This window comes from Hyaena hyaena, unplaced genomic scaffold (assembly GCF_003009895.1).
Source record: "Hyaena hyaena isolate Hyena2069 unplaced genomic scaffold, ASM300989v1 scaffold_40, whole genome shotgun sequence".
In the NCBI taxonomy this organism is placed as follows: domain Eukaryota; kingdom Metazoa; phylum Chordata; class Mammalia; order Carnivora; family Hyaenidae; genus Hyaena; species Hyaena hyaena.
The window spans coordinates 1,850,507-1,876,855 of NW_024080672.1; the positions used below are offsets into that span (position 1 = coordinate 1,850,507).

At 54.5% G+C, this 26,349-nt stretch overlaps 3 protein-coding genes across 3 annotated transcripts; all 3 read right to left on the reverse strand.

The window, feature by feature from the left end:
- Nucleotides 1-7,740: 7,740 nt before the first annotated feature.
- Nucleotides 7,741-11,843, reverse strand: HOXA5 (homeobox A5). Its single transcript, XM_039229876.1, has 2 exons — nucleotides 9,283-11,843; nucleotides 7,741-8,293 (listed from the first exon to the last, which is right to left on the reverse strand). The coding sequence occupies exons 1-2, from the start codon at nucleotides 10,175-10,177 to the stop codon at nucleotides 8,043-8,045; spliced, it is 1,146 nt and encodes a 381-aa protein (XP_039085807.1). The 5' UTR covers nucleotides 10,178-11,843; the 3' UTR covers nucleotides 7,741-8,042.
- An 8-nt stretch (nucleotides 11,844-11,851) lies between these two features.
- HOXA6 (homeobox A6) lies at nucleotides 11,852-13,988 on the reverse strand. Its single transcript, XM_039229879.1, has 2 exons — nucleotides 13,547-13,988; nucleotides 11,852-12,130 (listed from the first exon to the last, which is right to left on the reverse strand). The coding sequence occupies exons 1-2, from the start codon at nucleotides 13,986-13,988 to the stop codon at nucleotides 11,871-11,873; spliced, it is 702 nt and encodes a 233-aa protein (XP_039085810.1). The 3' UTR covers nucleotides 11,852-11,870.
- A 6,085-nt stretch (nucleotides 13,989-20,073) lies between these two features.
- On the reverse strand, nucleotides 20,074-23,049 carry HOXA7 (homeobox A7). The gene is made up of 2 exons (XM_039229878.1): nucleotides 22,563-23,049; nucleotides 20,074-21,592 (listed from the first exon to the last, which is right to left on the reverse strand). Exons 1-2 carry the CDS (start codon nucleotides 22,939-22,941, stop codon nucleotides 21,264-21,266), a joined length of 708 nt encoding a protein of 235 aa, XP_039085809.1. The 5' UTR covers nucleotides 22,942-23,049; the 3' UTR covers nucleotides 20,074-21,263.
- Nucleotides 23,050-26,349: the final 3,300 nt, after the last annotated feature.

The following is a 26,349-nucleotide window of genomic DNA, read 5'->3' on the forward strand; positions in this document are numbered from 1 at the left end:
ACAGTGACACCGTGTGCATTTTGTTTCTTATTAATCTTACACATTGACAGTCTTTGTTAAATCACAAGGCGCGCCCTTCACCAGCCGACATTTTCATATTTGTTAGACGCGCTGACCTGAAGTTCACCTCGGCCTTGGACTTTGCGCTTCTAAAAGGTCTATACAGTGCCTTTTAGAGAGCAGGGTGCTTTGCCCAGGTCACTCCTTCTCAGGGAAAACCATGGGGGAAAAGCAAAGGAAATGTAAACGTTATGGAATGTATTGACTGTATTTGTCCTTTGTTCTTTAGAGCGAGAGTTCTCCAGACTGTTCTGTGTCTGAAGCCCGTCTCTGGAGCACATACGGGAATAGCTGAATTTCACAATGCCTGACGGTGGTATTGGAGGGCTTCCCGGATACCTACACTAGGCACACCGATCTTAGAGAAGCAATACTTAATCAGCCATTTGACCAAGTCACTGTTTAAGGGCAGTTTCCTTGAAGTAGTTTATAATAGTGAACACAGCCCACACAGCAGGATTGAAATTCATAGCCAGATGAAACATGAGTTTTAACCCGGATTGTGTGAGAGGCCTAAAGATAAAAATCCTCCAAATAAAAAAGTAGGTACTCTAAAAGTAGTTACTTCTGCAGGTACATTTTTTTTTCCTTTAAAAACTGGCTGAGAGGTGCCTATGCTTATTGAAGCTGACGTGTTTCTAAGGGGTGGCACGCTTTTAACCAATAATATAATAACAAGGGTTTCTTGAAGAGACACACAAAATTGTCTTGGTGAGTAATAGAGGGGGTTTCAGTTTTCTTCATTTCGCTAGCCCAGATGTGGTGAAGTGTTCATTGCTGTAACAGCAATCACCACGGTTGTTTCCTTTCTTCTATTTTCATCTGGCACACCCCCATCTGGCTTCAAGCTCTTGGCCGGAGTAAAAACTTTACACATTGCACAGTGGAAGCAATCTGATTACTTCCATGAAGTCAGTGCTGGGGAAGCATTTACTTTGCCACTAAACGTACCTGGCACCACCAAATCTAAGCAACCACAGTATATTGGGATGATCTTAAAATTCCCTGCAAGAGTCTACATTCTGAGTAGTTGAAGTCACTTATCTCTAACGTTAAAAAGAAAAACATAGAAAAAATTTCATCTTCCCCCTCTGTTTTCCTACACTGATTACATGAAGATCAGTAGATAGAAAAGGAAAATCTGTCTCCACCCCTGAAAACAGATTCTAATGGCACCAACGTTTACAGCTAATGTAGGTGGATGAAAAACAAAATATTGTTTAGTTTTCCAGTTGCAACTCACACATGAGGCGTCGTTCCTGTTGGCTTCCTTAACACACTATTCCCTTTCTTTTCTACCCTCCCACCTTTCCTCCCGAGCTTGCCTCCCCTCTCCTTAGCCTTTATTCCAAATGTATTTTTAAAGAATCTCTTCTGGAGAATAGAAGTCCCTCACAGTGGTCTTAACGAAGTGTTTGGCATTTATGGATTCCATTTCCCTGTGCACATGGAATCTTCTTTACAGTTGAGTGATTCACCTACAGACTGTGGCGTTTCTCTTACATTTCGTTCAGGGTTAACAACAACCGTAATGAGAAACTTCCAACCACAGGAATGTTTACACTGTACCAATGAGCATCTCCTCACTGGTGGAAGGTGGAAGAATCTTGCCCTTTGAGGAGCTTTTCCATTGCCTTCCTGCCCTTCCCAGCTCTGAGAACTCTTTGCGTTTAGTGGGTGGCGGTTTCAGAAAAACCATTCTGTGTTTGAAAATGGCCAAGAGTACATTCTGCAAGGGGTGCCTATGCTTGCCCTTGTTCTCACACACTTTCGGGATCACTGCATGTATGAAAAGGAAAAAGAAACTGGCCAATCAAAATAACAATTTTCAAATAAAGGAAGTTTCCTGCGCAGTTCTCTTGCCTTTGAAGGTCTGGTGAAACATTGGAAACTTGCTACGTTATTTCATAAAGGTCCACTGCTGAGTTTGGAGCGTTTTAATTCTGTGACAGACCCACAACCAGACTCCTGGTTCTCCAACATCTAAGGTGTCGGAGCCTTAGTCATCTATGCCTATTTACCTGCTGCTTTTCCCTCAGAATGGGAGCGATAATTCAAGATGAAATACAGCATGTATTACTCTTGAAAAGAGGAATTTTCTATCCTTTCCTCCGTAATTGAGGTCATTCAACCACTAGGGTTCACCTGGAGTCCATACCATGATACACGCGTCACTCCGAGCCATTTTATCTTTTGTGCTGATAGTCAAGATCGCGGCTCTAACATTGACATCAAACTCTGTCTGGGCAGATGACTAAGAGTGCTGCACAACATAAACTTTTGACCCTCAACTTTTTGACCCGCAGTTGCAACGCACTAACCACAAAGATACACAAAGCTGAGCCTCTTCTTTCAGGGGGCAGGGTCCCCCCCTCCCAGGACACCCTGCTTCTGCCACTACCTTTTGGATTAAGAGGGTGAATTGGATATTTTTGTGTTTGTGACTGTGTTTCCTGGCAAATCAGCCTCCTACCTCTTCTTGTCAGCACTTAAATAGGAGTGAGATTATTTTTAAAATCACTCATCATCACATTTACAGGGAAACTTCGGAATAGGACAGTGGAACCTTGAAAAAGGTGAAAGAAAATAGGGGATGGGGATACAGTGAGCAGTGGGAGCTGGGGACATTTTCCCCCCTTTATTTAAAAATAAAGACGCAGCCCTAATTGCTGGGAGAGCTGGCCCAGGCAGGCGAGTTGACTGTGAACTTGTACTAAAGCGTGCTCTGCTGGCGATTCCTAGGGTGTGCAGATTTATCTTCTCTGCATTTACTTAACCCGGCAGTGAACTGTACGGGCGTCATTTGTTAGGCGATGACAGACTTCACCTCCAGCAAGGGCTGCTTCACAAAATCGCAATAATTACCCAATAACCTTCATAACAAATATTATTATTGAAAAGACCAGTTTGTGGGGAGGGGACCTGGTGGAAGGACAGCTTTCTTTGTGAGAAGACACCAAACAAAACAGACAGAGGCATATCTTCCCCTTCTGGGGTTCAGAATGGCCAGCACTGTGGTTCCCCTCTCCTATGTGGGTGGGAACCTAGGCTGACCCCCTCAGCCCTTTCTGGAAGCCCCGTTTATAGTTTTGTCATTGACTAGAAAGAAATTCTACCTTAGGAGCCAAAGGGATGGAGCCCACAACATTCTGCACTCTCCATGGTAGACAGACCTCCAGACAGACTCAGAGCTAAGGCAGGAGAGAGGCTTCGAAGGGCATCTTTTAAGCTAAAAGGATTGTTTTCCTTTTTAATAGGCCATCTTTTGGGATGCAATTTGCTCCCCCCTCACTAATTGTTTGGATATAACACTCTTTACATCCCAACAAATGAACAGGACTCTGTTTCTGGTAGAAAATTCTGTCTTGCTCTCCCAGAGCCGCCAACAATGAAGCAGGGGAAAGAGCTGGAGAAAAGGAATCTCAGCATAATGTTGTGAAATTAGACCATGGAAACCCTTACAAACCCCTAAGTAAGTGTGACCAGAAGCTTCCTATTATATTTATAGTTCAGGAAATATTGTCTCTTCAGCTTGTAGAAACAAACGAGGCCCTGCACATACTGGACACCTTCTCCTCTTACAAGATGAGGGGCACAGACAGACACTTCTGCCACCGGCTGAGGCTGGACGTCATCATAAAGCCCTTAATGACAGAGATTTTTTTTTCCTTCTAAGTAAGTTCCTCCGCAAAAACAACCCCAAAGAATGCACAAGAAGAAATACCTTACCTACAAAATGGGCGGGTAACAAGCCATCCTCTTTACTCTGCTTCCTATGAAAATAGGAAGAAAAAAAATTTTCCTATAGCACTCACATAGGTCTGACTGGATGCTGTATTTTTTCAAAGTCATTTAACTCCATGTGAGTTAACCTGCCATCTTAGAAACTCTAAAGTTTCATGAAGATCACAACAGACAGAAACAAGCAAGCTGGCCGTATTTATAAATTGTATATATTTTTTAATTCATGGGAAAGATTCTGTATATTGGGTAATGCTGGATATCTGTCCAACAGCCTTTCTGCCCATCCCCACACCCCAGGGTGGGATGTGGCCACAGAGGTGGTGTGGACACTTCCTCCAGCCAAGTTACTCAAATGAACCTGCCAGAAGCCTTATCCCTCTTTTCTGCTACTAATTTTAGTCACCAAGAAATCACTCAACCAACATCACCAAGTGGGTAACTAAAATAAAACCTTAACCCAATATTCTCCAGGAAAGAACCCAAAACTCTGAGCAGCAAAACAAAAGACCCCAGAATACTCACAGACACACAAAACAACAAAAGAGAACCCAAGCAGAGTTTATATGCCAGTTCCCACTAAGATGCGGACATATCTTCCAGAGCACTGAAATGCCAATCCTTTCCATAGGTCATGCAAGATGACTTCAGGGATTTGCCTTGCCACTATTTCAGAGAAGTGGGACTTGGGGAGGGGCGGGGCTCTTGATTTTTCAAAGAACTTCCCAGGTTTGTTTCCTGGGCCTCTGACTTTGGGGACAACTGTTGGACTTATGTTGGGTTTCTGCACAATAAAGTTTGTTGAAATTCCAAAACTGTGCTTGAAATCTTTCACTTTAAGCCCTTAGCAAGTATCTTTAGCAATTAGCCCTGGAGAAAACTATCCAGCTCCTAAAGAGACAGAACGTCCTTTTTTTTTTTTTTTTTTTTGGTCTGTTTCATTTCTGAGTTGGAGAGTTTGGCTTAATTCTTCCAGGCAATGGGAGAAATCTGCAAGGTGCCTTGTGGGTATCCATCCAGAGAAGGACCCCAAGACAGGCCACAGCATCCCCAGTCACTTTCTTACTGAAGAATGTGAGACTTTGGGGCCAGAGAGGGTGGTGGCTGAGGCCAAGTTGGAATTGTACCCAGGAAAAATTTATTTCACCTTACTTCGCCCTTGGTGCAATATTGGGAACTGTTTTGGAAATCATAGATTATGTAAATTTCCTGGGATCAAACAGAAAGAGCAGCTAACAAAAGAAAGGCGGAAATCTCCTACTGACAAACGACCAATTTCTTCCCTAAACTACCCTTTATGATGTGTCAGGAAAAACAACCTAATGGCTCTGGGGACTTTTAAGTTGGGCATTGAAGACACCTCGACTTCCCCTCAAACTTTAGGGCACAGTTTGGAAGAGAGAATTTGTCTGTATGTTGAGGGGGAGTAAATGTCTCTTAATCTTTAGTGTTATCTAGGGGGGTCCCTAAGTTGCCTTTTGAGCGTCCTGTGCGCGCATGTTTTAATTCTACAAAGGAAGAGAGGAAAAGGAAAGAAGAGAGGGAGAAGAAAGGGAAGGCGGAAGAAAAGAAAGCGCTTTAACTCCTTTCATTTAGCCTGGGGATTCAAAGACTAAAGTTAAATCCGGCCATAAAGTTTATTGCTTCAGACTCACAGGCGGGTGAGAACAGTCCCACCGAAATAAAAAGAACGCGCAGGCAAACAAGGTTCAGGGCCTGGTCCCGGGTGCAGGGGAGGGGGTGGGGAGCCCTCCCTCCCCACCCCCAGGTGGGGGACCCGCGCGGTCCCCGGCGTCCTGGGCTCGGCCTGGCAACCCCGGGGGGCCCAGCCTGGAGGTGCGGCCCGCGCCCCGCCGGCCTCTGCCACCCTCCGGCTCTCGCGAGCCAGCCTGAAACTCGGCCCCCGAAGGCAGCCGCCGCAATTCAGTGCTGCCAAATGACCCCGGCCCGCGAAGACATATTGCCACAGCCCCGTAAGGAATCCCGCCAGAGTCCGCCTCGGCCCAGCCCGGGCCTTTCTTTCAAACTCCAAGCACTCCCCAGCGCAGCGCGGCCCTCGGCGCCCGCGGCCCGCGCCCCACTGGCTCCCAGCCCCCACCCTAGGGCCCCGCTGCCCCCCGAAGGGGCAGCCCCGCCGGCCCCGGGACGGGGGGCGGCCAGGCCCAGTCCCCACACGCAGGCCCATTCGCGCACAAAAATCATCTTTTGCGCCGGCGAGAGCAGCGGAAGTCATTAACATTCGCGGTTGTGCAGCAATTAAAGTTAGGCCTGGGGACGCGGCGGCCACAGGCGCTTTCCACCGGGTGCCTCCGCAGAGCTGGCTCCTGGCGCTGCTCATGTGGGCAGAGAAGAGTTGGCTCTGCCCTTCTGAATTCAGAGGCAACCTCAGTGACTGACCCAGAGAGAGAGAGAGGGAGGGAGGGAGGGAGATTGAGGAAGAAAGTTTTCAGAGTACAAATAAACTTGAAAGCGCTCAGGAGGCAAGCTTACCTTAACTCGGAGGGAGCCATTTTTCAGAGAGTTTTGAGAACTTGTGGTTTGGACACTTCTGGACCTAAAATTGACAATTTGAATGACCAGGCGGCACACGTAGCCTGCAAAAGAGTCAAATGGAGTCCAGCGTCAGTGAGATTATATGTTATGTGGTATATAATGTTGGATGTCAACTCCCCAAAACCATAAAACTTACTTTAATGGCCCCACGTGACGTTTTATAGCCAGTGAGCCGATCTGTCTGTGCTATGGATGATTTTACGATCTAATTCATAGACAAAACCCTATTCATTTGGCACCCAAATGTCATATAGCCGGAACTGGGGCTTATAAAGTTTACTGTTTTATAACTTTTAAAAGGAAAGACGGCATCAGTGTAAGCAGTCGGTAAATGTGCAAATCTCTAGTTGCGCTTTAGCTGCTCTGAGGAGCTTCCCATTCGAGCTAGGATGGGGTAAGTACCTTCCGTTTGTAGCAAATTAATTGTAGCAAAAGAAGCCAACTGGGCTCAGGGTGAGGAATGGGAAGGGGTGCCTGGGTGGGTTAGGGGCAGAGGGGCTGGGGGCCACAGTGTGGTACAGCAGCCTCTTCAGCAAGTGGAGGCCTAGGATGCCCTCAGGAAAGAGGCAGCATCCGTGTGGGCCCTGAGGGCTGCTAACAAAGCCCTGTGCTCTGCTCCTTTTCTCTCTCTTCCTCTTTTTTTGTACCCAGCAAGTTAACTTGGTTTCCTCAGAGGTGGGCAGGTTGGACTCAGGCTTTGGAGCCACCTACAGCTTTTCCACTTTCTGCCCTGAACTCTGACGGGTCAGAGTTAGGGTGGTCGCGGGTCAGGGTGTCGGTCTGAGGTCTCCTTGCACAGGCAGGCTGCTCAGGTAGCCTCAGACTCGCTGCCTTCCAGCACTGGACAGACAGAAGAACAGAGAGAGCCGCTTGCTTTTTGGCACAAACCAGACCAAGAGAACTTACAATAGAAAGTTTATTTTTTTTTGTTTCCAGTCAGTATTTTTTTTTTCCTTAAAAACAAATACAAAAAAAAAAAAAAAAGCTGATCACAGTTTGCTTAAACAGCCAGACTCGGACAATATTTTGTAACTTTGTTCACAAAAACATACATCACTGAAGCTGCGCTTATAAGAGCCACTTCCAGAGTTCGTGCAAAGGGTCCTACAAAGGCACGCAGGGACACACCGCTCGGAGTCACAGTTTTCGTCACAGAGTCACTAGTCACTACACGTCAAACAAGTTAAGTTGTGTCTCATCAAGTCACCTCTACAACAGCATTAATTACACAAGGGATATAGGTAGTTTGAATAAAAATATCTTTAACAGCTTGGAGCTATTGAGACAAGAACACTTCCACTCACATGCACAGTTCAACAACTGGAGTGCAACACACAACATTGGCACTAAACGAGGTTGAAGGGGGGCTTTTTTGTGTGTTTTTTTTCTCTCTTTTTTTTGTTATAGTTACTTCAAGTAACACAGCTTGCTTCATATAAATAAGTTAAAACATCTATTTTTTTTTTTTCAAGACAAAGCCATTCAGGACAAAGAGATGAACAGAAAGCAGATCTACTTATACAGGCGCTATAATGGCAATAAACAGGCTCATGATTAAAAGATGAATTAGGGCAACAAGAACAGGGCTTCTTCACAGAAGGAACACAAGGGAGTTTCAGAAAGTCACCTTAGTACTGACACTATGCGGGATCCGCTAATACTGCTCAGTACTTTAAACGCTCAAATACTCAGGGGCGGAAGGCCCCTCCCGCCGCCGCCATGCTCATGCTTTTCAGCTTATTATCTTTTTTCCACTTCATTCTCCGGTTTTGGAACCAGATTTTAATTTGTCTCTCGGAGAGGCAAAGAGCATGTGCTATTTCAATCCTTCTTCGGCGGGTCAGGTAGCGGTTGAAGTGGAACTCCTTTTCCAGCTCCAGGGTCTGGTAGCGAGTGTAGGCCGTCCGGGCTCTTTTGCCTTCCGGGCCGCCTATGTTATCTGCAACAGAAAAGTCAGCGGTTTAGCCCCCAACTCCTCAGCCCCTGGTTACCCGAGGCAGCTGGACGAGCCAGGGCTCCTGAGCAAGGAACCGGGGGGGAGAACAAAGCTCAACAAGTCCTCTCTCCTCACCCGCCCACCCCTCCCGAATTTCCTTCCCTCTTCCTTTCTAGAGAGAAAACAATACAATTTGGACTCTGGGAACAATCGGCCCATCTGAGGCTGGAGCCGCGTCCCGGAGGATCGCCCGGCTTTCCTTCGCCCCTCTCCTGCCCTCTGGCCCTGCCCCTGGCACCCTGAGGCGGGGCACAGCCCTCCCGGGCAGCCCACCTCTCAGAAACCCACGGAAGCAAGGCCCTTTCCTGAGCGTCCAAGTGGCCTCCAGGTCACCCTCCCTTAAAGTTCCAGCCCCGCGAGCCGCCTTCTGTTCCAGCCTGCTCGCTTGGGGCGCCTGCTTTCTTTTTCTTCCCTTTCCTGCTGTCCCTTCTGCTCCCAAACTTCAGAATCCCGCCGGCTCTCGCCTCGATTATTCCCCCCCCAAGCCCCTTTTCGGGGACTCTAATTAGTAACGCTGTTTCCCCAGCGTAGCCCTCCTCATAAATTATCCGCCCTGACAAGCCCGATTCACGGCCCCCACTGCCATCCTCTACCTCTCTGCGCCCTGCTCGGCTGGCTTGACCCGGGAGCGCGTTCCGAGGCGCCGGGTTCCATATGGGATTTTTTCCTTTTCCCCCCGTTGCAACGTCTAAACTTGCTTGGCCAGCGGCCCTTCTCCACCGCCCCCCTTCCCCATTTGCGAGCGCTGGGCGCCGCAGAGAAGAGGAGGTGAAAGCAGGGAAGCAGGGAAGGAGAACGGCGGGGAGAGACTCCACAGGGCTGGGAGAGGCGAGACCCGGAGAGAGAGGGGGACAGAGGGCGGTAAAGGAGAGAGGGGGGACCGAGAGCCGCGCCCCCGCGGCCGCGTGGATTTAGAAAAAGGCTGGCTTTACCATGACTTATGTGCAGCTTGCGCATCCAGGGGTAGATCTGGGGTTGGGCGGGCGGCGCCGGGCTCGGCTCGCTCTGCGCGCTCGCCTGCTCGCTGCTGGCGGGGGCGTCCTCCTCGGCTCCGGACGCCGTGCCAACCCCCTCTCTGCTGCTGATGTGGGTGCTGCCGGCGTTGGCCGAGGCGCCGCTGGAGTTGCCCAGGGAGTTTTTCCCGCCGTGGTGGCTGTCGCTGCCGGGCGAGGGGGCCACGGCGGAGCAGGGCAGCGGGTCGGGCGGAGGCGAGTGCGTGGACGTGGCCGGCTGGCTGTACCTGGGCTCGGCAGGCGCCGCGCTGGCGCCGGCCGCGTAGCTGCGGGCGCGCTCCCCGGAGCCAAAGTGGCCGGAGCCGGAGCGGCCGACGCTGAGATCCATGCCATTGTAGCCGTAGCCGTACCTGCCGGAGTGCATGCTCGCCGAGTCCCTGAATTGCTCGCTCACGGAACTATGATCTCCATAATTATGCAACTGGTAGTCCGGGCCATTTGGATAGCGACCGCAAAATGAGTTTACAAAATAAGAGCTCATTTGTTTTTTGATATGTGTGCTTGATTTGTGGCTCGCGGTCGTTTGTGCGTCTATAGCACCCTTGCACAATTTATGATGAATTATGGAAATGACTGGGACATGTACTTGGTTCCCTCCTACGTAGGCACCCAAATATGGGGTACGACTTCGAATCACGTGCTTTTGTTGTCCAGTCGTAAATCCTGCCTGATGACCTCTAGAGGTAAACTCGTGCACTAATGGGGGAGTTGGGTGGAGGCAAGAGGGGTGGCGCGCGCGCCCCAGGCGCGTGCCCGCCACCCGCCGCCGCCGTTCAGTCGGACTCGAGCGCCACCCGCTGGAGGCAGGGCGCATCGCTCCGCTTCCGACCGAGGGCTGCAAGGGCCGGGGTCGAATTGAGGTTACAGCCCATTATGGCAAAATTATTGCATTTCCCTCGCAGTTCCATTAGGATGTACCAATTGTGAGGCCGTCAGCTGCCGATCGCGCGCCCGGCGAGGATGCAGAGGATTGGGGGGAGACGGTGACTTGGATTTTATTTACAACAACTTTATTTCCCCGCTGTGCAGCCCCTCTTATTTTTGTGTTGAGGTTGGGGTCGGTTCTGCCCGTCGTGCCGGCAGCTCTGAAATTTGAAAATACAGATATCACCTTCGGGGAAGGGGGGAAGGCCATTTAGCCAATTGGAGAAATAAATCCTGCCCGCAGCAGCAGCTACAATTACGGCTCTGTTTTTTTGTGAGTGCATGAGGGACAGTGTCCCTGCCGCTCTTAAATGATAGGCGTCTATTAAAGATAGCTTTTGTGTAGTGTTTCTCCGAGGCGAGGTCAAATTCCATACACTTTTATAACCGGAGTCGATTTTTCTTTCGTGCAAATATGGTTTTCGTGTCATTAGCTCGCTATTTGATTTGCCTTAAGTATCCAGCCTGGAGAATCTTCACCACCAGGTCCCCTTCCTCGAGCTAGCCGGGCCCAAATTCGGAGGGTTCTCGGTGAACCCAGCCAGTGGGCCCAGGCTCCCCGCAGCCACAGAAGCTGTTTGGGGGCTGGGAATCCGTGGGCCGAGTTGTTAGGGTCTTGCTTAGATCTCCAGGAGTAAAATGAGGGTGCTGATGGAAGCATTTCGTGTTAGTGCCTAGTATCTTCGTAGTTTTTTCCTGGGTCCTGAAAGACGAAAGTAAATCACGAATATAGCCGAAAGGCATAGAGGGTACTTCCCGCTGGAGGCTGCGAGTCGCAGGCCCCCCTGGCACATTTGGAAACCAGGACTCTTGCCGTTCCCATGGCCCTGGGCCCCCTCCTTAGGTCCTGAAAGCTACTCTGGTGGCAGCGCAGGCACTGTCGGAGGCCGGGATCCGGGATCCGGAGCTGGAGACTTCGGGAGCCCAGTCTCTCCCAGGGCTGTAAAGTTCCACCCGCGCTCAGGTTGGGTCGGCTCAGCTGAGGCTGCTTCTCTTCCACGGACGGTTGCGCGCGCGGGGCCGAGAGACAAGGCTGTCGCAGGGCCCCCTTTGTTCCTCACGCTTCTTCCTGTCTAGGGGCGCCCGGGATGCCACCGAAGTGCTGGGGCCCCAGCCTTTGTGCCCCCTCTTTCCAGTGGCCAGAGTCGATCTGGCGGTGCCCTCCGGGACTTGGTGGCGAGGGACCGAGGCGAAAACGCCCAGACACCAAAAGAGGCTCGGCCCAGGTTCTTTCCTCTCCAGCAACCCCGCGTCCCGAGCTCAGGGGCGCGCAAAGGCACTAGCACAAGAGCCGGGGACGAAATCGGGGCGCGCCCTGGGATCCGAAGCCGGCTAGAGCAGCCTTGGAGAGCGGGACTGTGTGTGCAGTGCGCCCCGCTCCACCGCTGGGATTGGCTGTGTGTGGGATTTTGTGTGTGAGAGAGAAATAAATGCTCAGGCGTTTGCAAAGCTCCCGGCTCCCCCTGAAGCTGCAGAAGCCCCCCGGATGGGAGCAGGCGGGGGAGGAAAGTTGGGGAGCAGGCGAAGGCGAGGGGGCAAAGCCGAGGGAGGTCGCGGTGCTGGCCTGGTCCCTGCCCAGGCGTCTACTCGCCCGCCTTTGCCTCAGCGTCCTCCCCGCTGGGCTGGGTGGAATTGATGAGTTTATTTTCCTTTTTCCACTTCATGCGGCGGTTCTGGAACCAGATCTTGATCTGGCGCTCGGTGAGGCAGAGCGCGTTGGCGATCTCGATGCGGCGGCGCCGCGTCAGGTAGCGGTTGAAGTGGAACTCCTTCTCCAGCTCCAGCGTCTGGTAGCGCGTGTAGGTCTGGCGGCCTCGGCGCCCGTGACTCCCATACACAGCACCTGCGGGCAGAAATGGCCGGGCGCCAGTGAGCCAGGAGGGCCCGGCGGCCGAACCGGCGGACCCGCGCCCCGCGCCCCTGGCCTCTGAGCTGGAAACCACCGGCCTCCACTCCAACCTCTTTAGCTATGTCTAAGTGTGTCTAAGGCCGTAAGCGGGCAGGATGGGAGAAGATGATTTCATACCAAGCGAGATGTTTTCCACCTAAAACAACCTGCAGTGAGAAGTTACTGCTTTCGAAAAGTCTGCTCTGTGAGGAAACCATTACAAAGCAAAAGAATAGAGCGGGCGCTCTTAATTCAGGGTACCTGGGTCGTGGTTTTGTGGGAGTGTAGTGTGTGTGTCTGGAAGTGATGGGCGGGGAACCCTGGGAGCAGGGCAGACACTCGGAATTCACACACGGATCTCTGTGAAAGGTGTTACTGTGGCCAGACACGTCAGGACTCAACCATGTTTTTCGGAAGATGAAAAATGGGCAGCCCTCTCAAATCTTTGCAGACTCCCCCAAACTGTATGGCCCTTCTGAGAATTGCAGAGCTCCCTTGGAAAAAAAAAAAAAACACCAAGTGGATTTTAAAGCAAAACACTATATGTTTCAAAAACCTGCGTTGGGGTCTGTCCTAGGATTCTCTGTTGAGTTTTTGGAAACCAGAGGCAACGGGATGGAGCTATGGGCCATCTGGGGCTTCTGGAAATGTAGGACTGTGATGGACTATCCGTTCTGGTGCCAAAGGAACCCATGGTTGGGGGTCCCCCCCCCAAGCTGTGTGTGTGAGACTCAGGCAGGGCCTCAAAAGGAGGCAGAAGTTGGCTAAGAGTGAGCAGTTGAGTGGAAGGAGGAGGAGGGAAGGGAGGAGAAAGAGAAAAAAAAAATCCTGAGGCTGGGGATGTGGCCTCCAAAGCTTTGGGGAGACACCAGAAGTGGCCAAGTGAGAGGCTCTAACTAGATGGGTTTTGCAGGGCAGAAAGGAGAGGGACTGGGGGGTGAAGGGGAGTTATCAGTGATGGGTGCAGAAGGCCATCTCCGCTTGGGGATCTGTGCAGGGCGGTTCTAGGGGGAAGTGTGGGCAGGCACTCCCTCCCATCCAGCCTCGCTCTCTGTTCAGGTTGCCCCTCACAGGGTCTCACACAGGGTGGCAGTGACCCTTCTCGATCCCCTAGGGTGTCACCTTACACGGACACCAGTGCCTTTACTCGGCCACAGCTTGACTGCCTCACTGGGAATGGGTTGTTTTTTTTCTTTTTTTTTCTTTTTTTAAAAATCTCTTTAAAAAGCCAAAGGAACTTTGTTCATTCTTTCCTCCTTTCTCTCCATCTCCTCTTTCTAATTTCTCCGCCTCCTCCAGCCTTCCTTCTCTCCCTGCCCCCTTCCCCCTCTCCCTCCACTCTCTTGGGGGGGCGGCGGGGAAATGCCTTACCCGCGCAGGAGTTCATCCGCTGCATCCAGGGGTAAACAGGGCTCGTGTACTTCCGGTCGGTGCCTTCGTCATGGAGGGCTTTGCCCGGCACGCTGCCGCTGTCGGGCTTGTACTGCTGCTCGGGAGAAAAGTGCAGGTAGTCCCCGGGGCCCCTCTGCTTGCCACTGCCCGAGGGCGAGGCGCCACTGAGGTCCTTATCAGAATAGAAACACGAGGCCCCGTACTCGTAGGACGCCCGGTTGCAGGCCAGGACCGAGTTGGACTGTTGGTAAAAACAAGGTGAGGTGTACGTCTTGTCCGGGAGGCTCGACGCCCCGTACGAGGCCGGGAAGGGCCTCAGCGCGTCATAGCCGGCCGGGTAGAGGGGCAGCTGGCCCAAGAAGGAGTCCTGGCCGCTGGGCAGGCTCCCGGGGAAAGTGGGATTCACAAAATAGGAACTCATTTGCGCGCCCCTCTGCAGGACTGTGATTTGTTGTGTATTAGTACATCTGGCTATAACTATTAGTAGTCATCGAACTGGTTTGTTTCTGGATGGCCGAACGCCAAAAGCGACAGCAGCAAATCGCACCAGCTGACGCGGCGGCGGCCAATGGGAGCGAGCGCTGGAGCCCGCTCCCCGGGGACCGCGGCGACCGAGGCAGCAAAGTTACAAACAGCCCCCAGCCCGCCCGCCCGCCGCCCGCCCGGCAGATTGATGGGCGCGCACAGCCGGCCGGCCCGGCTCCCTTCCCGAACGCCGGCGGCGGGCCCGGCCCGGGCAGGGGCGCGCGAATCAGGCCGGGGCAGGGGCCCTGGGGTCCGGGCCGCCGCAGAGGCCCCGCCAGGCCCGCTGCGTCCTCCACCCCCCCCCCCCTTCTTGCCTTTTCGGATTTCGCTGGTTTTTCTTTCCAAACAGGAAACCTGACAGCCCCGCGCCGGGAGGGGCGGTGACCACGACGGCTCAGCGCGCGGCCCGGCTCGCCCTCCCGGCAGGGCCCTGGGCGTGCCCCTCCCTCCGCACTCCCCCGCCCGTGGGTGCGGGTTCCGGGGCCGAAGAAGGGGGCCTGAGACACCAGGCCTTCACGCCCAGCTCCTCACGCCTGCCTCTTAGGAATCGGTGCATCCCTTCCCTCCCTCCTTCCCCACTCCCGCCAAGGGCCTGGGCCTCGCGGCCGCCCCGGGGCCGAAGGCTCACCTCGAGCTGACCAAGACGCGGCCAAACGTCTCCCCCCGCCAGCCCCAGCCTCCCACGTACGACACGTCTCCTTCGAGTCGAGCCGGGCTCCCCTCCAGTGGCCAGCGACCGCCTGGCCTCAAAGCACCCCACAAGCTGTGCGTCCCCGGCCCCACCTTTGAACCCAGGAATCGAAAGGCCAGAAACCACTGGCTTCAACAAGAAAGGGACCTACAGAGGAGTGGCCTTGAGACTGAGCTTCGAAGCCAAACAGGGGACCTGCTCCCCTCACCCAGCCCTGGGACTGGCCCTCCCAACACCCGGACCACTCAGAGCTGAGCCAGATCCAGATGTGGAATCTCTGTCCTCTTTCCGGAGGCACGGGCGTCCCAAGGTCCCTGCCCAACCAGGCATAGAGGGCAGCTGGGATGTCCCAAGGCTGTGGGATAATTGATGTGCTTGGTTTCCGGGGCGCCCGACAGCCTGCACTTTCCTGGGGTGTACCCTCTTCCCTGCCTTTCCTGGGAACTGCTAGGGGCCTGCTGGCTGCAGTTGCCCCAGTACCAAGCATAGTTGCCTCACCGGCTCCAGGAACCTTCTGCATTGCTTTTGCCGTTGTCACAGGCCTGGCCTTTCCCGGACAGGAGGCGAAAAACATGTCCCCGGCTGCCCTGGCTTGATAGGTGTGCCTTGGAGATAGTTGACTTTTACAGCACATGGATCAATCTCATTTTGTAAAATGTGATATCTTTCCAATGGCATTTTTACAACAGTATTTGTTGGGCTTGTAAAACCCTTGAATTAGCTTTAAAATCCTCAATTCTGTGGACGCTGAAGAAAGACTATTTATGGAATTTGGTTGAATTTCCAGAGGACGTTTCTAAGATCTGTAAAACTCTGGTGAATGCAGGCTGATGGGGTTCAGGACTTGGGGGGTGGCAGTGTCCTCCTAAGAATCTGACAACGACTTCCTTAATCTCTTCCTTGCTTTTTGATTTGTTCCCCCCTGCCCTCACTTCCCTCAAAGGGAGAAAACTGGGAAAGGACTGGGCTAAGGGCGGCCTCCGCAGAAGCTAGCGAGCACCCTACAAAGTGGCTGCTGCCCACCCGATGGGGTCTACACCCAGAAGCCTTCTCCCTCTGCCCCAATCAGTCCACGCTGGGACAGTTTCTCTTTTGCATATATAAAAAGGGCCTGGCAGGAGAAGCTAGAATGTAACATTTCCCTCGAATTTCTTCAGGGGATAAACCCGATGGGTGGAAAGGAAAACTCCAGTCAAAAATTTTAAAGGGAACTATTTTTAAGGCTACATCCCAAGAAAATTGTGTATGAGTTATTGTTTCTTAAACAGGACTATCAGATGACAGTGATGCCGGGCAAATTATTATAATGTAAGACAAAAATAACTGTGGGGAGATGTTGAGAAATGTTTACATTTATAATTTCTGCTTCATACCTCCAGGTCTCACACAGCATATTGGGAGAGATGGCAGTTTACTACATATACTACTATTGTTATTATTTGCTATGGTTTGACTTAGATTCTTGATCTAAGACTTAGCCCAGACAATGACAGAATTTGATTTCTCAGCTAAGAGCCAAAAACCATTGTGTTTCTAGTTTCTATAGGCAGGGAGAGAGAAAAAATAAATTAAATGGAAATCTCTACGTGTTAGCCAAGGCTGGTACATATCATGTTGGCAACGGCCCAATTTATTCTCCAACCAGCTTTAGGTGCCTATATATATATATATATATATATATATATATATATATATATNTATATATATATATATATATATATATATATATGGAGAGAGAGAGAGAGAGAAACAGAGCGACACACACACACACACACACACACACACACACACACACACTCAGGCAAGAATAGGAGCCCCAGACGCTGGAGGGAGCCTCTCCCGGGATAGTGAGAATGGCTAGGAGGACTCTCTCTTCTAGGTCAAAGCCATAGAGAAAGTCTGCTTACCTTTCAGCTGCTCTTCAAGGGGGACTGGATGGCGAGGAGGGCCCCACAGTCCGCCCTTTCTCTGGGCTGCCCACTCGACCTCCGCCAGCCTGGAGGGAGGCCTGCCGGTGTGTGGGGGGGTGACCTGGAGGGCCACCCGTGCCGCCTGGAGCTGTAGCCCGGGCCAGAGCCCATAGCATACAGGTGCGGCCTCTGCCTGTCACAGGCCCTCGCCTGACGCCAAAGCCCGCTTCCTTGCCAGAGCCAATCCTCCTCAGGGCCAGCCAGGCCTGCAGGCCTCGGGACCAGGAATGGTCTCTCCGATTTGAAAAATCCCAAAGCGGGCGCCTTCCCCGAACCAACGTGCGCCCCGGGGACGCCTTGGGACGCGCAGTTTGGACAGAAGCAGCCATAACGTGCCAGGCCGCCTGTGCAACCAGTCTCCATGGCGCTGGGGGTGGGGGGAGGACCCGAGTCTAGTCGGGCGTCCAGCTCCTATCAGGGGTGGCCAAGGCGGGGGAGGTTCCCGACAGGCCCTGAGAGGCCGCCCCTCAGGTCCTCCCTTGCCCCCCTCTGCACGGCCTGCTTGGGAATCTCTGAGGGGCCCGCGCGGCAGTCGCGCCAGGCTGCACGACGCGGGGCTGCGGCTGGCGTCGGTACCGGCGACGGCCACAGCGTGGCAGCAGCGAGCGCCCAGCGCGGTCGCAATAAATAATCTGCCCGCGGCAGCCGCAGTCAGGCAGCCCGCGGCCCTGCGACGCAAAGGCGCAGCTTTATCCGCCCCGAGTGCACCCACAGCGCCGGTGGACGCCCCAAACATCCACAGCCCCTTCTTAATTTTCTAATGCATACCGAGGTATTATCATAAGGTGGAAAAACGACAACAAGCAGAACCACAGAACAAACAAAAAGAACTCGAGCCCAGACCCTCAGGATCGTTTCTGGTCGCAGTCCCAGGAAGCTCCCGGGGCAAATCTGCCCGACGCGCACCCAGGCCAAGCCACGGTCTGTGACACCGCGCCACGTAAAGTCAACGGCCACGGTCCCCTCCGTGCCTCCCGGCCGGCTTCACAGTCCCCTCCCGGCTCCGGGAAGTGGGGCGCGCGGCCGCCAGCCCGCTGCGCCGAGGTGGGGGGTGGGGGGTCCCCCTATTACCCAGACTCGGTTTGCGTTCTCCCTTCAACCTTAGCTGCGGGAGGGTGGGGGGGGGCTGCCGCTCTCAATAACACCACTACATTCTCTGCACCGAAACTTCCCGCCAAGCAGCACCCAGCCAATTAACCCCATCCTCTCCTCCAACACAGAGTTCCACCCACGCACCCAGTCCCTCTCCCCGCGCTACAGACACATCTGTCATCGGAAAACCGCGTGAAGGGAAGCAGGCAACCCGCAGAGGAACATGGCTGAATTAAGTAAGTTTTTTGTTTCCTTTTTTTCCTCATTCTACCTTTCTCCCCAGAAACCGATTCCCTCCAGAGAGAAGGTACTGTGTTGACACTAATAAGACGCAGGTCGATTAATTCACTCTGCCCTCACCCCTTCCCACCTCCCCAGGTCAGGAACTGTCTCCAGCTATTGGAGAATTCAACCGAGCCAACTGGGTCTTGAATGGGAAAAAAAAAAAAATCCAAACCCGAGAGGCTGGCAAGGAACGCGGAGTGCAGGGTCACTTCTTTTGGGGCTCGGCAAGGTCGCTGGGGAAGAGGGGAGAGACCTCAGCGCCCCTGCCCCATGCCAGGGCGTTGTGCCCCTGAAAGGAGGCTGGAATTCACTGCCATGGTGAGCAAGGGAGAAGAGAGAGGGAGCGCGCGCGCGCGCGCGTGTGTGTGCACGCGCGCGCGCGCACGTGTGATGGGGGGCAAGTGTGAACGGTGAGTGGGGGCGAGGGTGAGTATGCCCCTCGTCAAAGCCGCCCTAGTGCCCTCTCCCACCGCCGCGGGCGCCGGCTGCCATCTCACCACCTTTGCTCCTGTCTCCGCACATGTCTCACCTTCAGATGGCGGCTCCCAGAAGCTCCTGCCCCTCTGACAGCTGTCGCTCGGGCCGCCGGGGAGACGAATTGTCCTCCTTCCTGGTGCCAGAGGCCGCAGGAAATTAGCCAGGTTGCGAGTTGCGAAGCGGCCGCCGCGGCGCCGGGAACTGCACGCGCCCCACCTCCAGCGGGAGCGGCCGGGCCGGGCCGGGCCGGGGCCTCGTCCCGCTCGCCATCGCCGGACAAAGCGCAGCCAGGCCCGGTGGAAGGCAGAGCTCCGAAGCAGGCAGGACGGAGCGGAGCAAAAGAATGCGGCTCTATTCTCGCAAGGGAAATTATAAAAAAGTTCATGTTCACGGTTCCCATCCACATGACCGACAGCGGCCAATGGAAGGGCCGAACAACTCATAAAGTTGTATTGCAAAGTTGTAAATTTTCATAAACAACAACGGATTTATGACCCTTTCCCCATCACTAAGAGGAGGCAGCTCTTACACCGGCGCCATCTTACCACCGAGGCCGCCCCGACTTGGGGCGGCAGGTTTTACAAACCCAGTTGGGCCGGGTTTTATGAAAAGAGCAATAAGAAGCGGGCCCAACCGAGGCAGGAGGCGGGAGTCGAGGTCTTCGGCCGCCCGGCTCAGGCTGTTCTGCGCGGTTCCCATCGCCTCTCGCCCCTCACGCAGACCCGCATCCTGCCCCGCGCCCCGACGCCCCCGCCCAGGCTCCGCAGCCCGGGTCTGCGGCCCCTGCCCGGTCCTCTGCCCCTAAGTTGCAGCGCTGTCCCCCAGCCCTTGCTCTGCCTGAATGCAGGGTGGGAGGGGGGCTGCGTCAAAGGGCCTGAATCCCACCTCCTAGCATGGGGCTGGGTTCGTGGAAAATTCAGGATCATTGGCAGGGTAATACCCATTTCCAAGCCCACCCCACACCCTTAGAGGAAAGGGTGAATTTTGGATCGGCTCACGGAATTTATAGGTTTTCAGGGAGATTCATAGAATATAACGCATCTGCGGAAGATTCCGTTTTCTAGAGATCTGAGAAGATGTTCGTGCACACACACAAAAGCAAGACAAAAATTTCCAGAGAAATGCACATGTACGATTATAGACACACAGAAATGCACACACTCAGTTATGGACACAGAAATACATAAAAAATTATGGATTCCTGTAGTAATACACACATACATAAAAATACGCATACAAAAGAGGTACACACATACCTATACAGATCCGCATGTTAGAATCCACACGAAAAGGGACCTGACACACATATACGCCAACACATGGACACTCAACACCTGGACACTATTCATCCTTCCACTTTTAGCCCCAAAGACTAGGGCTTGCTCTCCAGCCATGCTCTCCTCTCTTTCCCAGCCCCCCCCCCCCATAAAGCAGTCCACGTTTCTTTGTCACCAAGCATCTTTATTTTTCTGTTACATAAAACACGGTTAGCTGGGCAAGACAGGAAGCATGCCTTCCCATTCCTGGAACCCCAAGCTAGAGCCTAAGGGACAAGAGGGGACGCAGGACGACACAAGAGATGAAGGGCATTGGGAAGGGCATTGGCCCTCCCCACCAGCTATAAAGTTAGCTCAAGACAACACACCATGCTACAAAGTCACCCCATTAACACATCCTTCCCAAGTCAAGACATTGCCTTACAAATGACCTCCAAGACTATATAAATGACCAAAAAAAAATCTTGTTCAAATATACAGTATTTGCTATTGTAGGAAAAGTCAGGGTGTACATATTCAACATGGCTGGACAGGAGGACATAGGGGCCAGGGGAGGTGCGGGAGCCTGGGAGCTTCTCTGCAGTCCTACTACGCAGAAGCTCACCCAGAGGTCTGCAGCTCGCTTGGGAATGCTCCCCTCCTGGGGAGGAAAGGGCCTGAACTTGGGGTGCCCAGGCCAGAGATGGAGGGATCATAGGTTGCAGCACTTAGAATGCTTTGGAATAAATATATTATTTTTCAATTTAAATAGAAGCCAATACCCTGGTCCCCGGACCCCAGCGCCTTCTCAGTGCAGCCTCAGGGACCCCAAAGGCTGCTGGGGAGAAGCAAGAGGAGCCTGGCCGGGGAAGGGGCCGGCACTAGGTAGCAGGCGAGCCAGTGAGCGCAAAATAGGTAGTTTGGGGGCGACTAGGTAGTGCTGAGAAATTCAGGTCCTCGTCGGTCTGGGGGAGGTGCTGGGTGTCTGCCAGTGTTGGGACACGTCTGGGCTTCCTGGGAGTGGAGGCCTACTGGGGCCGGACCCATAGGTAGTTTGGGGGTGCCTCTGGCAGAGGCCTGTGCTAGGTAGTATTTTAGCCGAGCCAGCGCAGAACTGGTCAGCCTGGGGTAGGGAGAGTGCCTGCTGGGAGTCCTTGGGGGCAGAGGGAAACCCAAGGGGACCCAGGCTGGGCGGCTGCTTAGTCCAGAAAAAGTGGGAGTTGGAGTGGGTAATGGAGTAGATGGGTGCAGGTCGGGGACTGTTTTTTGTTTATTTTTTTGTTTATTTTTTTTTTTTACGTTTTCTTTTTATTTTTTTTCCACTTTTGTAAATAAATTCAGTGAGTCTCTAAAGACGCCTTCCCGACTGTCTGGTGCGGCCAGGGCCCCTGCTCGGCCCCTCATTCCTCTTCCTCGTCGTCTTCCTCTTCGTCATCTTCGTCCTCATCCTCGGCCTTGTCCGTGGCGGCGGCGGCGGCGGCGGCGGCGGCGGCGGCGGGCACTGCGCCCTCGGGGGCGGCGGCGGCCGGACCCTCATCTTTATGCTCTTTCTTCCACTTCATGCGGCGGTTCTGGAACCAGATCTTGATCTGGCGCTCGGTGAGGCAGAGCGCGTGGGCGATCTCGATGCGGCGGCGCCGCGTCAGGTAGCGGTTGAAGTGGAACTCCTTCTCCAGCTCCAGCGTCTGGTAGCGCGTGTAGGTCTGGCGGCCCCGCTTCCTGTCGGGCCCTGGGAGCAGTCATGTGGACACACGGACACACGGACAGTCGAGACAACAGAGACACAGGACAGTGCGTTAGGCAGGCCGCTGTCCCGGAGCCTGCACCTTTCCCCCAGCGCTCGCCCGGGCGCGCGTCCCCCTCCGCGCGCGCCCCGGCCCCGAGCTGGGGGAGGAGCGGGAGGGTTAGCGGAAGACCCCAACTGCGGTGCCAGACGCGCGGGCAGCTCCGCGGGGAGGGAAGGCACAGAATCCCAACTTTACAACCGCCCTTTCCAGCCGGCTAGGCTTCCACAATGTCCTGCTTCCCCCTGACAAAGGGAAATTGTAAATATAGAGTGTGGGCAAGTGGGAGACGCTGCGCTTTCGCCATTCAAAGGCGAGCTGGACCGCTCCCCCCGCCCCCCCTTGCTAGGCAAGTGGGTGACCATCGGGCGGTCCGCACTCCAGGGGCGCCTTTCCTCCTTAGAAGACCGCGCCCCCATCCCCGGAACTTCCTAGGGCGCTCCGACCCCCGTCCCCGCTCTGGTTCCCCACCCCTTCTTTAAAAGGCCCCTGGCGCAGGGGCGTAAGAGGGGCCCAGATGAAGGGTTTGGCTCTTCCTGCTTTTGGGAAGGAAAAGCCAGGCTGAAAGGAAAAGGAGGAGGGAGAGAAGAAAGGGAGAGAGAAAGAGAGAGAGAGAGAGAGAATCGCGAGCAAAATGTTAAAATTCCAAGGCAAATGGAGTTAAATAAATTTACGAGGATCGAACCCATTAATTGGGTCGTAAAAAGTTTTATGAGCCTCATTTACATACAATGCTACGGGCTCTCCACGCTATGGCGCCTCGACTCTAATTAAAACCAGAAAGGCAGCGCCGCCAGGAGTCACGGGGCCGCCGGCTCCCAGTCGCCTCTCTCGGCGCCCCGCGCCCCGCAGCCCCGCGCGCGCTTCCGCCTGTCCGTCCGCGCCCCCAGCCGGCCCGCCTAGCTGCTGCCCTACCTGAAGACCGCATCCAGGGGTAGATACGGAAATTGGCCTCGGCCGGGCCGTGCAGCGCGCCTTCGTCCGCCTTGTCGCAAGCGCCTTTGGCGAGGTCACTGCAGAGCCCGGGGATGTTTTGGTCGTAGGAGGCGCAGGGCAGGTTGCCGTAGGCGTCGGCGCCCAGGCCGTAGCCGGACGCGAAGGGGCTCTGATACAGGGGGCTGTTGACATTGTACAAGCCCGGTACGGTCGAAGCGAAGGCGCCGGCGCCGGCCGCGTAGCCGCTTCTCTGCGAGTTGGGCGCAAAGGAGCAAGAAGTCGGCTCGGCATTTTGGAACAGAGAAGCCCCCGCCGTATATTTGCTAAAAAGCGCGTTCACATAATACGAAGAACTCATAATTTTGACCTGTGATTTGTTGTCCGGCAGCTTTCAGTGTCGGTTTTACGAGGTAGCGTGATATATGATAACATTACACCCCCAGATTTACACCAAACCCCATTTTCTTTTGGCCCGAGCTCGCCGCAGCACGTGACCGCCCACATGACCGCCTCCGCCAATCTCAGCAGCCCTCACAGGTGGTCTCGCTCCGCGGGGCCAGCGGCAGCCTAGAATGGAAGGGGAAGAGGCTCAAATATGTGGTCAACGAATCTGCCCGCGCCTGGCCCGCCTGGCGCGTCCCGCGGGAAAAGGACCCCGAGCCTCCGCGCGAGCGCTCAGCCCTCCACACCCTGGACGCCTGGTCTGCAGAGGCCGCGCGGGGTCGGCCCAGCACAGCCTCCTTTCTGCCTATGACTCAACTCTGGACCAAGCCTCCGGGCCCTCCCTACCCCTGTCCCGTCCACTGACTCAGCCTAGGCTGGGTCTCTCTCTGCGCAGTGCGCACCCGCCCGCCCTGCGGCAGCCCCTGGGCAAGTCTCAGCGCTGGGCAAATCGGTCCTTTGCCCGTGTTCCCCCACCCGCCCCCCACGCCCAGGTCCACTGGGCGATAGGCCGACTTAGACTCTGATCTAGAAGGGGCCAGAGCAGAGTCGCTTCCAGCTGCAGTGAGAACGCCACCGCAAACTGGAACCATGTGGTTCGAATAAAGTCAACGTCTCCCAGCTTCCTTTCCTTAATCGGCGGCACACTGTTTATCCGCCCTAAAGGAAGCAGTGAAATATTTATCTATTAATGAGCCTCATTTGCCAACAGATTTATTAACCTGGGGTTCCCTGGGAGGGTATGTGCAGTCGCTCCTGGGCACCTGGCTAGTGTCTGGAAGCCTAAGAAATAGCTGGCCACTCTTTTGTCCTCCCTGCAACCTCTGGTTCCTCCTGGCTCAAGGGGAACCGGGTCTCTTTCCCTAAGGTTGGGGGAACCGCAGGCCCCACACCTTTCCAGGTACCCCTAGCGCTGGGGCTGTTCCGGAAGATGTCACCGGCGGGCCACCCATGGGCCTCCGCCAGCTCCTCAAGGGCTTGGGTGCCTGGGAACAAGCAATACACACTTTAGAGCCAGTTTGGAGAGAAGAGAAGGGGCCCAGGTGCCTGGGAACTTCAGCCCACTGTGGATCTCCATTTCTTTGGGGGACCACCAAAACGTATAAGGGGACCCCTCTGGAATGGCCACCCAGCTCTGGCGGCTTCACATTTCCAAGACTGGCTCACAGAGAGCGGAGCACACAATAGTCTCCCTCCCTCCCTCCCTCCCATCAGGCCCGCAATGCATGGAGCTTACCTTTCCTAGCCTCCAACCCCTGCTCAGGGTTGGACAGCCGAAGTCCCTGCCGCCCACCGTTCGGTGCAGTGTGGTGGGGCAAACCTTTTCCCTAAACGCCTCATAAGCTGCTCAGGCCTCGCTGGAAGCCCAGCCGTCAGGTCAGTATGCCTTTTACTGCTCAGCTCGATTGCACACCATAAACCCGACCTCACAATGGAATTGCCCCGGAAATTCTCCCCTAAATTATAGAGTTTGGTTCCCTGTGTACAAAGCACTTCCCATCAGTTTCAGAGAGTCCAGGCCGCCCCCCGTTCACTGCACCCTCTCAGGGGGTCCCAGGGGCACAAAAGGCAACAAGAGGGTTCAGACCCGGATGCAACGGAGCTCCAGCTCCGGCCTAATGGACTGCCCAGGGGAGTGGGTGGGGAAGCAGGGGCTGTCCCGGCAGGTGGGCGCCTGCTGGTTTCCCCTGGGGGTACAGGGGCTGTAGGAGGCGGGGTGGGGTGGGGGGCGCAATATCCGGGGATGCCCTTTTTGAAGCATCAGGATGATGGCGTGTCTCGATTGGGGAATGGAGGATGTATCATGGGAAGGGAAGAAACACCAAATATTCCAAATAGCATCGCTTTCTGGCAGGAAATAAAAACGTAAGAAAGTTAAAGGAAGACGAAGCAAGCAAAGAGATCAAAGAGGCGGAATTAGACAGCTTTAGACCAATAAATTGTTCCCCGGGTGACACAGAGCAAGATGCAAAGAGAAAGACCCGGCCCCGCCGCCGCCGCCGCCGTCTGTCTAGACTCTGGGCGGCTGGAGCGGCAGACAGCGATGGCGTTTGGAGTGAAACCTGCCCTGAAGCGAGACGACCCAGTCCGAGTGGGGAGAGACTTCGGGGAGCGCGGGGAGGAACGCGCTCCCAGCCAAGAGGGCGTGGAGCGCGCGCCACAGGCTGGTCCCTGCCCAGGTTGTGTCCGGCGCAGGTCCAAACGGTCCTGGCAGGACACGCTGCGCCTCCGCTTGGGCCAAGGAGAATCCAGATACTGCCGGCAAGGCCTTGGCCTTCCTGGGCCCCAGTCAGCCAACTGGGCCGAGTCCCGCGGGTGCCGAATTTTTTCTTTCGTTTCTGGGCTTCTGTCTCCCCTCCTGCCTTCTGGCGCAGGGTTTTAAAACGAAAAGGCCAAAGTCAGGCTTTCAGTAAGCGCCCCTTAATCGCGTGTTCTCGAGCCATTGGTTTCCTACTTATTTGGCTGAAAAGACACAAACGCCCTGGGTTATCTGTGATAATAGTCGCAGAAATACTCGTTGACGCCTGGCCTGGAGCAGGCACGCGTAGGTGGGTTTCTAATCAGCCGAGCTGTCTTTACAGAAAGGCATCCCCCACCCCCCCTTCTGGAGCTGGGATCCTTCCTACCAGACAGAATGTATTTCTCTCGCTTCTTGTTGCCAAATAGTCCTCAATATTTAAATCCAGCTAAGAATGGAAGGCCAGCCCTGGGGTTGCGAAGGGAGCCTGTCTGGTGTTTGGCGACGTAGGTCCCTGAACGCTTCCACCCGCGCCCCTCGCGTGAGCGGCGCATCGGTTCTCCATCCACCGGACGGTCGCGGGTCGCGGCGCGGGGACAGATGCACCCCCGACGCGTGCAGACGAGCTGGGGCTGCGGCGGGAAGCGCTTCCCAGGCGCCACGCGGGAGAGCTGGATCCCAGCCCCTGCTCGGCCAAGGGCAAGAAAGGCCCTGCGCGGCAGTCCATGAGGCCTCTGAGGTCTCACCCGGCCCGCACCTACCTGGGGCCTCCATACTCGGTGGAGAGAAGCGGTGGCACCGATCTGCTCCTTCGCCATTTATCTGTAGTTACATACATCGAGCTTTGTATCTGCAGCTTGGATACACGACCACGGGCGGCTCTCGGGGAAGCTATAAAACCCTTCTTACAATCGGATGCTGTGAAATATTGTGTATCAGACGAGGAAATATAACGAGGGCGTGTGTCTGCAATACCAACGTGTGTATATAAATGGAGAAACAGGGAGGAGAGGGGCAGAAGGGAGGGAGGAAGAGAGAAGCAGAGAGAGAAACGCTCAGGAGATCTGTCAGCCAAAATCCAGTCCC

Coding starts and splice junctions, on each gene's coding strand:
- HOXA7 (XM_039229878.1), bottom strand. CDS start 22,941: ATGAGTTCTTCGTATTATGTGAACGCGCTTTTTAGCAAATATACGGCG. Junction 21,593..22,562: donor CCCCTGGATGCGGTCTTCAG/GTAGGGCAGCAG, acceptor GACTGCTCCCAG/GGCCCGACAGGAAGCGGGGC.
- HOXA5 (XM_039229876.1), bottom strand. CDS start 10,177: ATGCGCCCTGCCTCCAGCGGGTGGCGCTCGAGTCCGACTGAACGGCGG. Junction 8,294..9,282: donor CAAGCTGCACATAAGTCATG/GTAAAGCCAGCC, acceptor TTTCTGTTGCAG/ATAACATAGGCGGCCCGGAA.
- HOXA6 (XM_039229879.1), bottom strand. CDS start 13,988: ATGAGTTCCTATTTTGTGAATCCCACTTTCCCCGGGAGCCTGCCCAGC. Junction 12,131..13,546: donor GCGGATGAACTCCTGCGCGG/GTAAGGCATTTC, acceptor TTCTGCCCGCAG/GTGCTGTGTATGGGAGTCAC.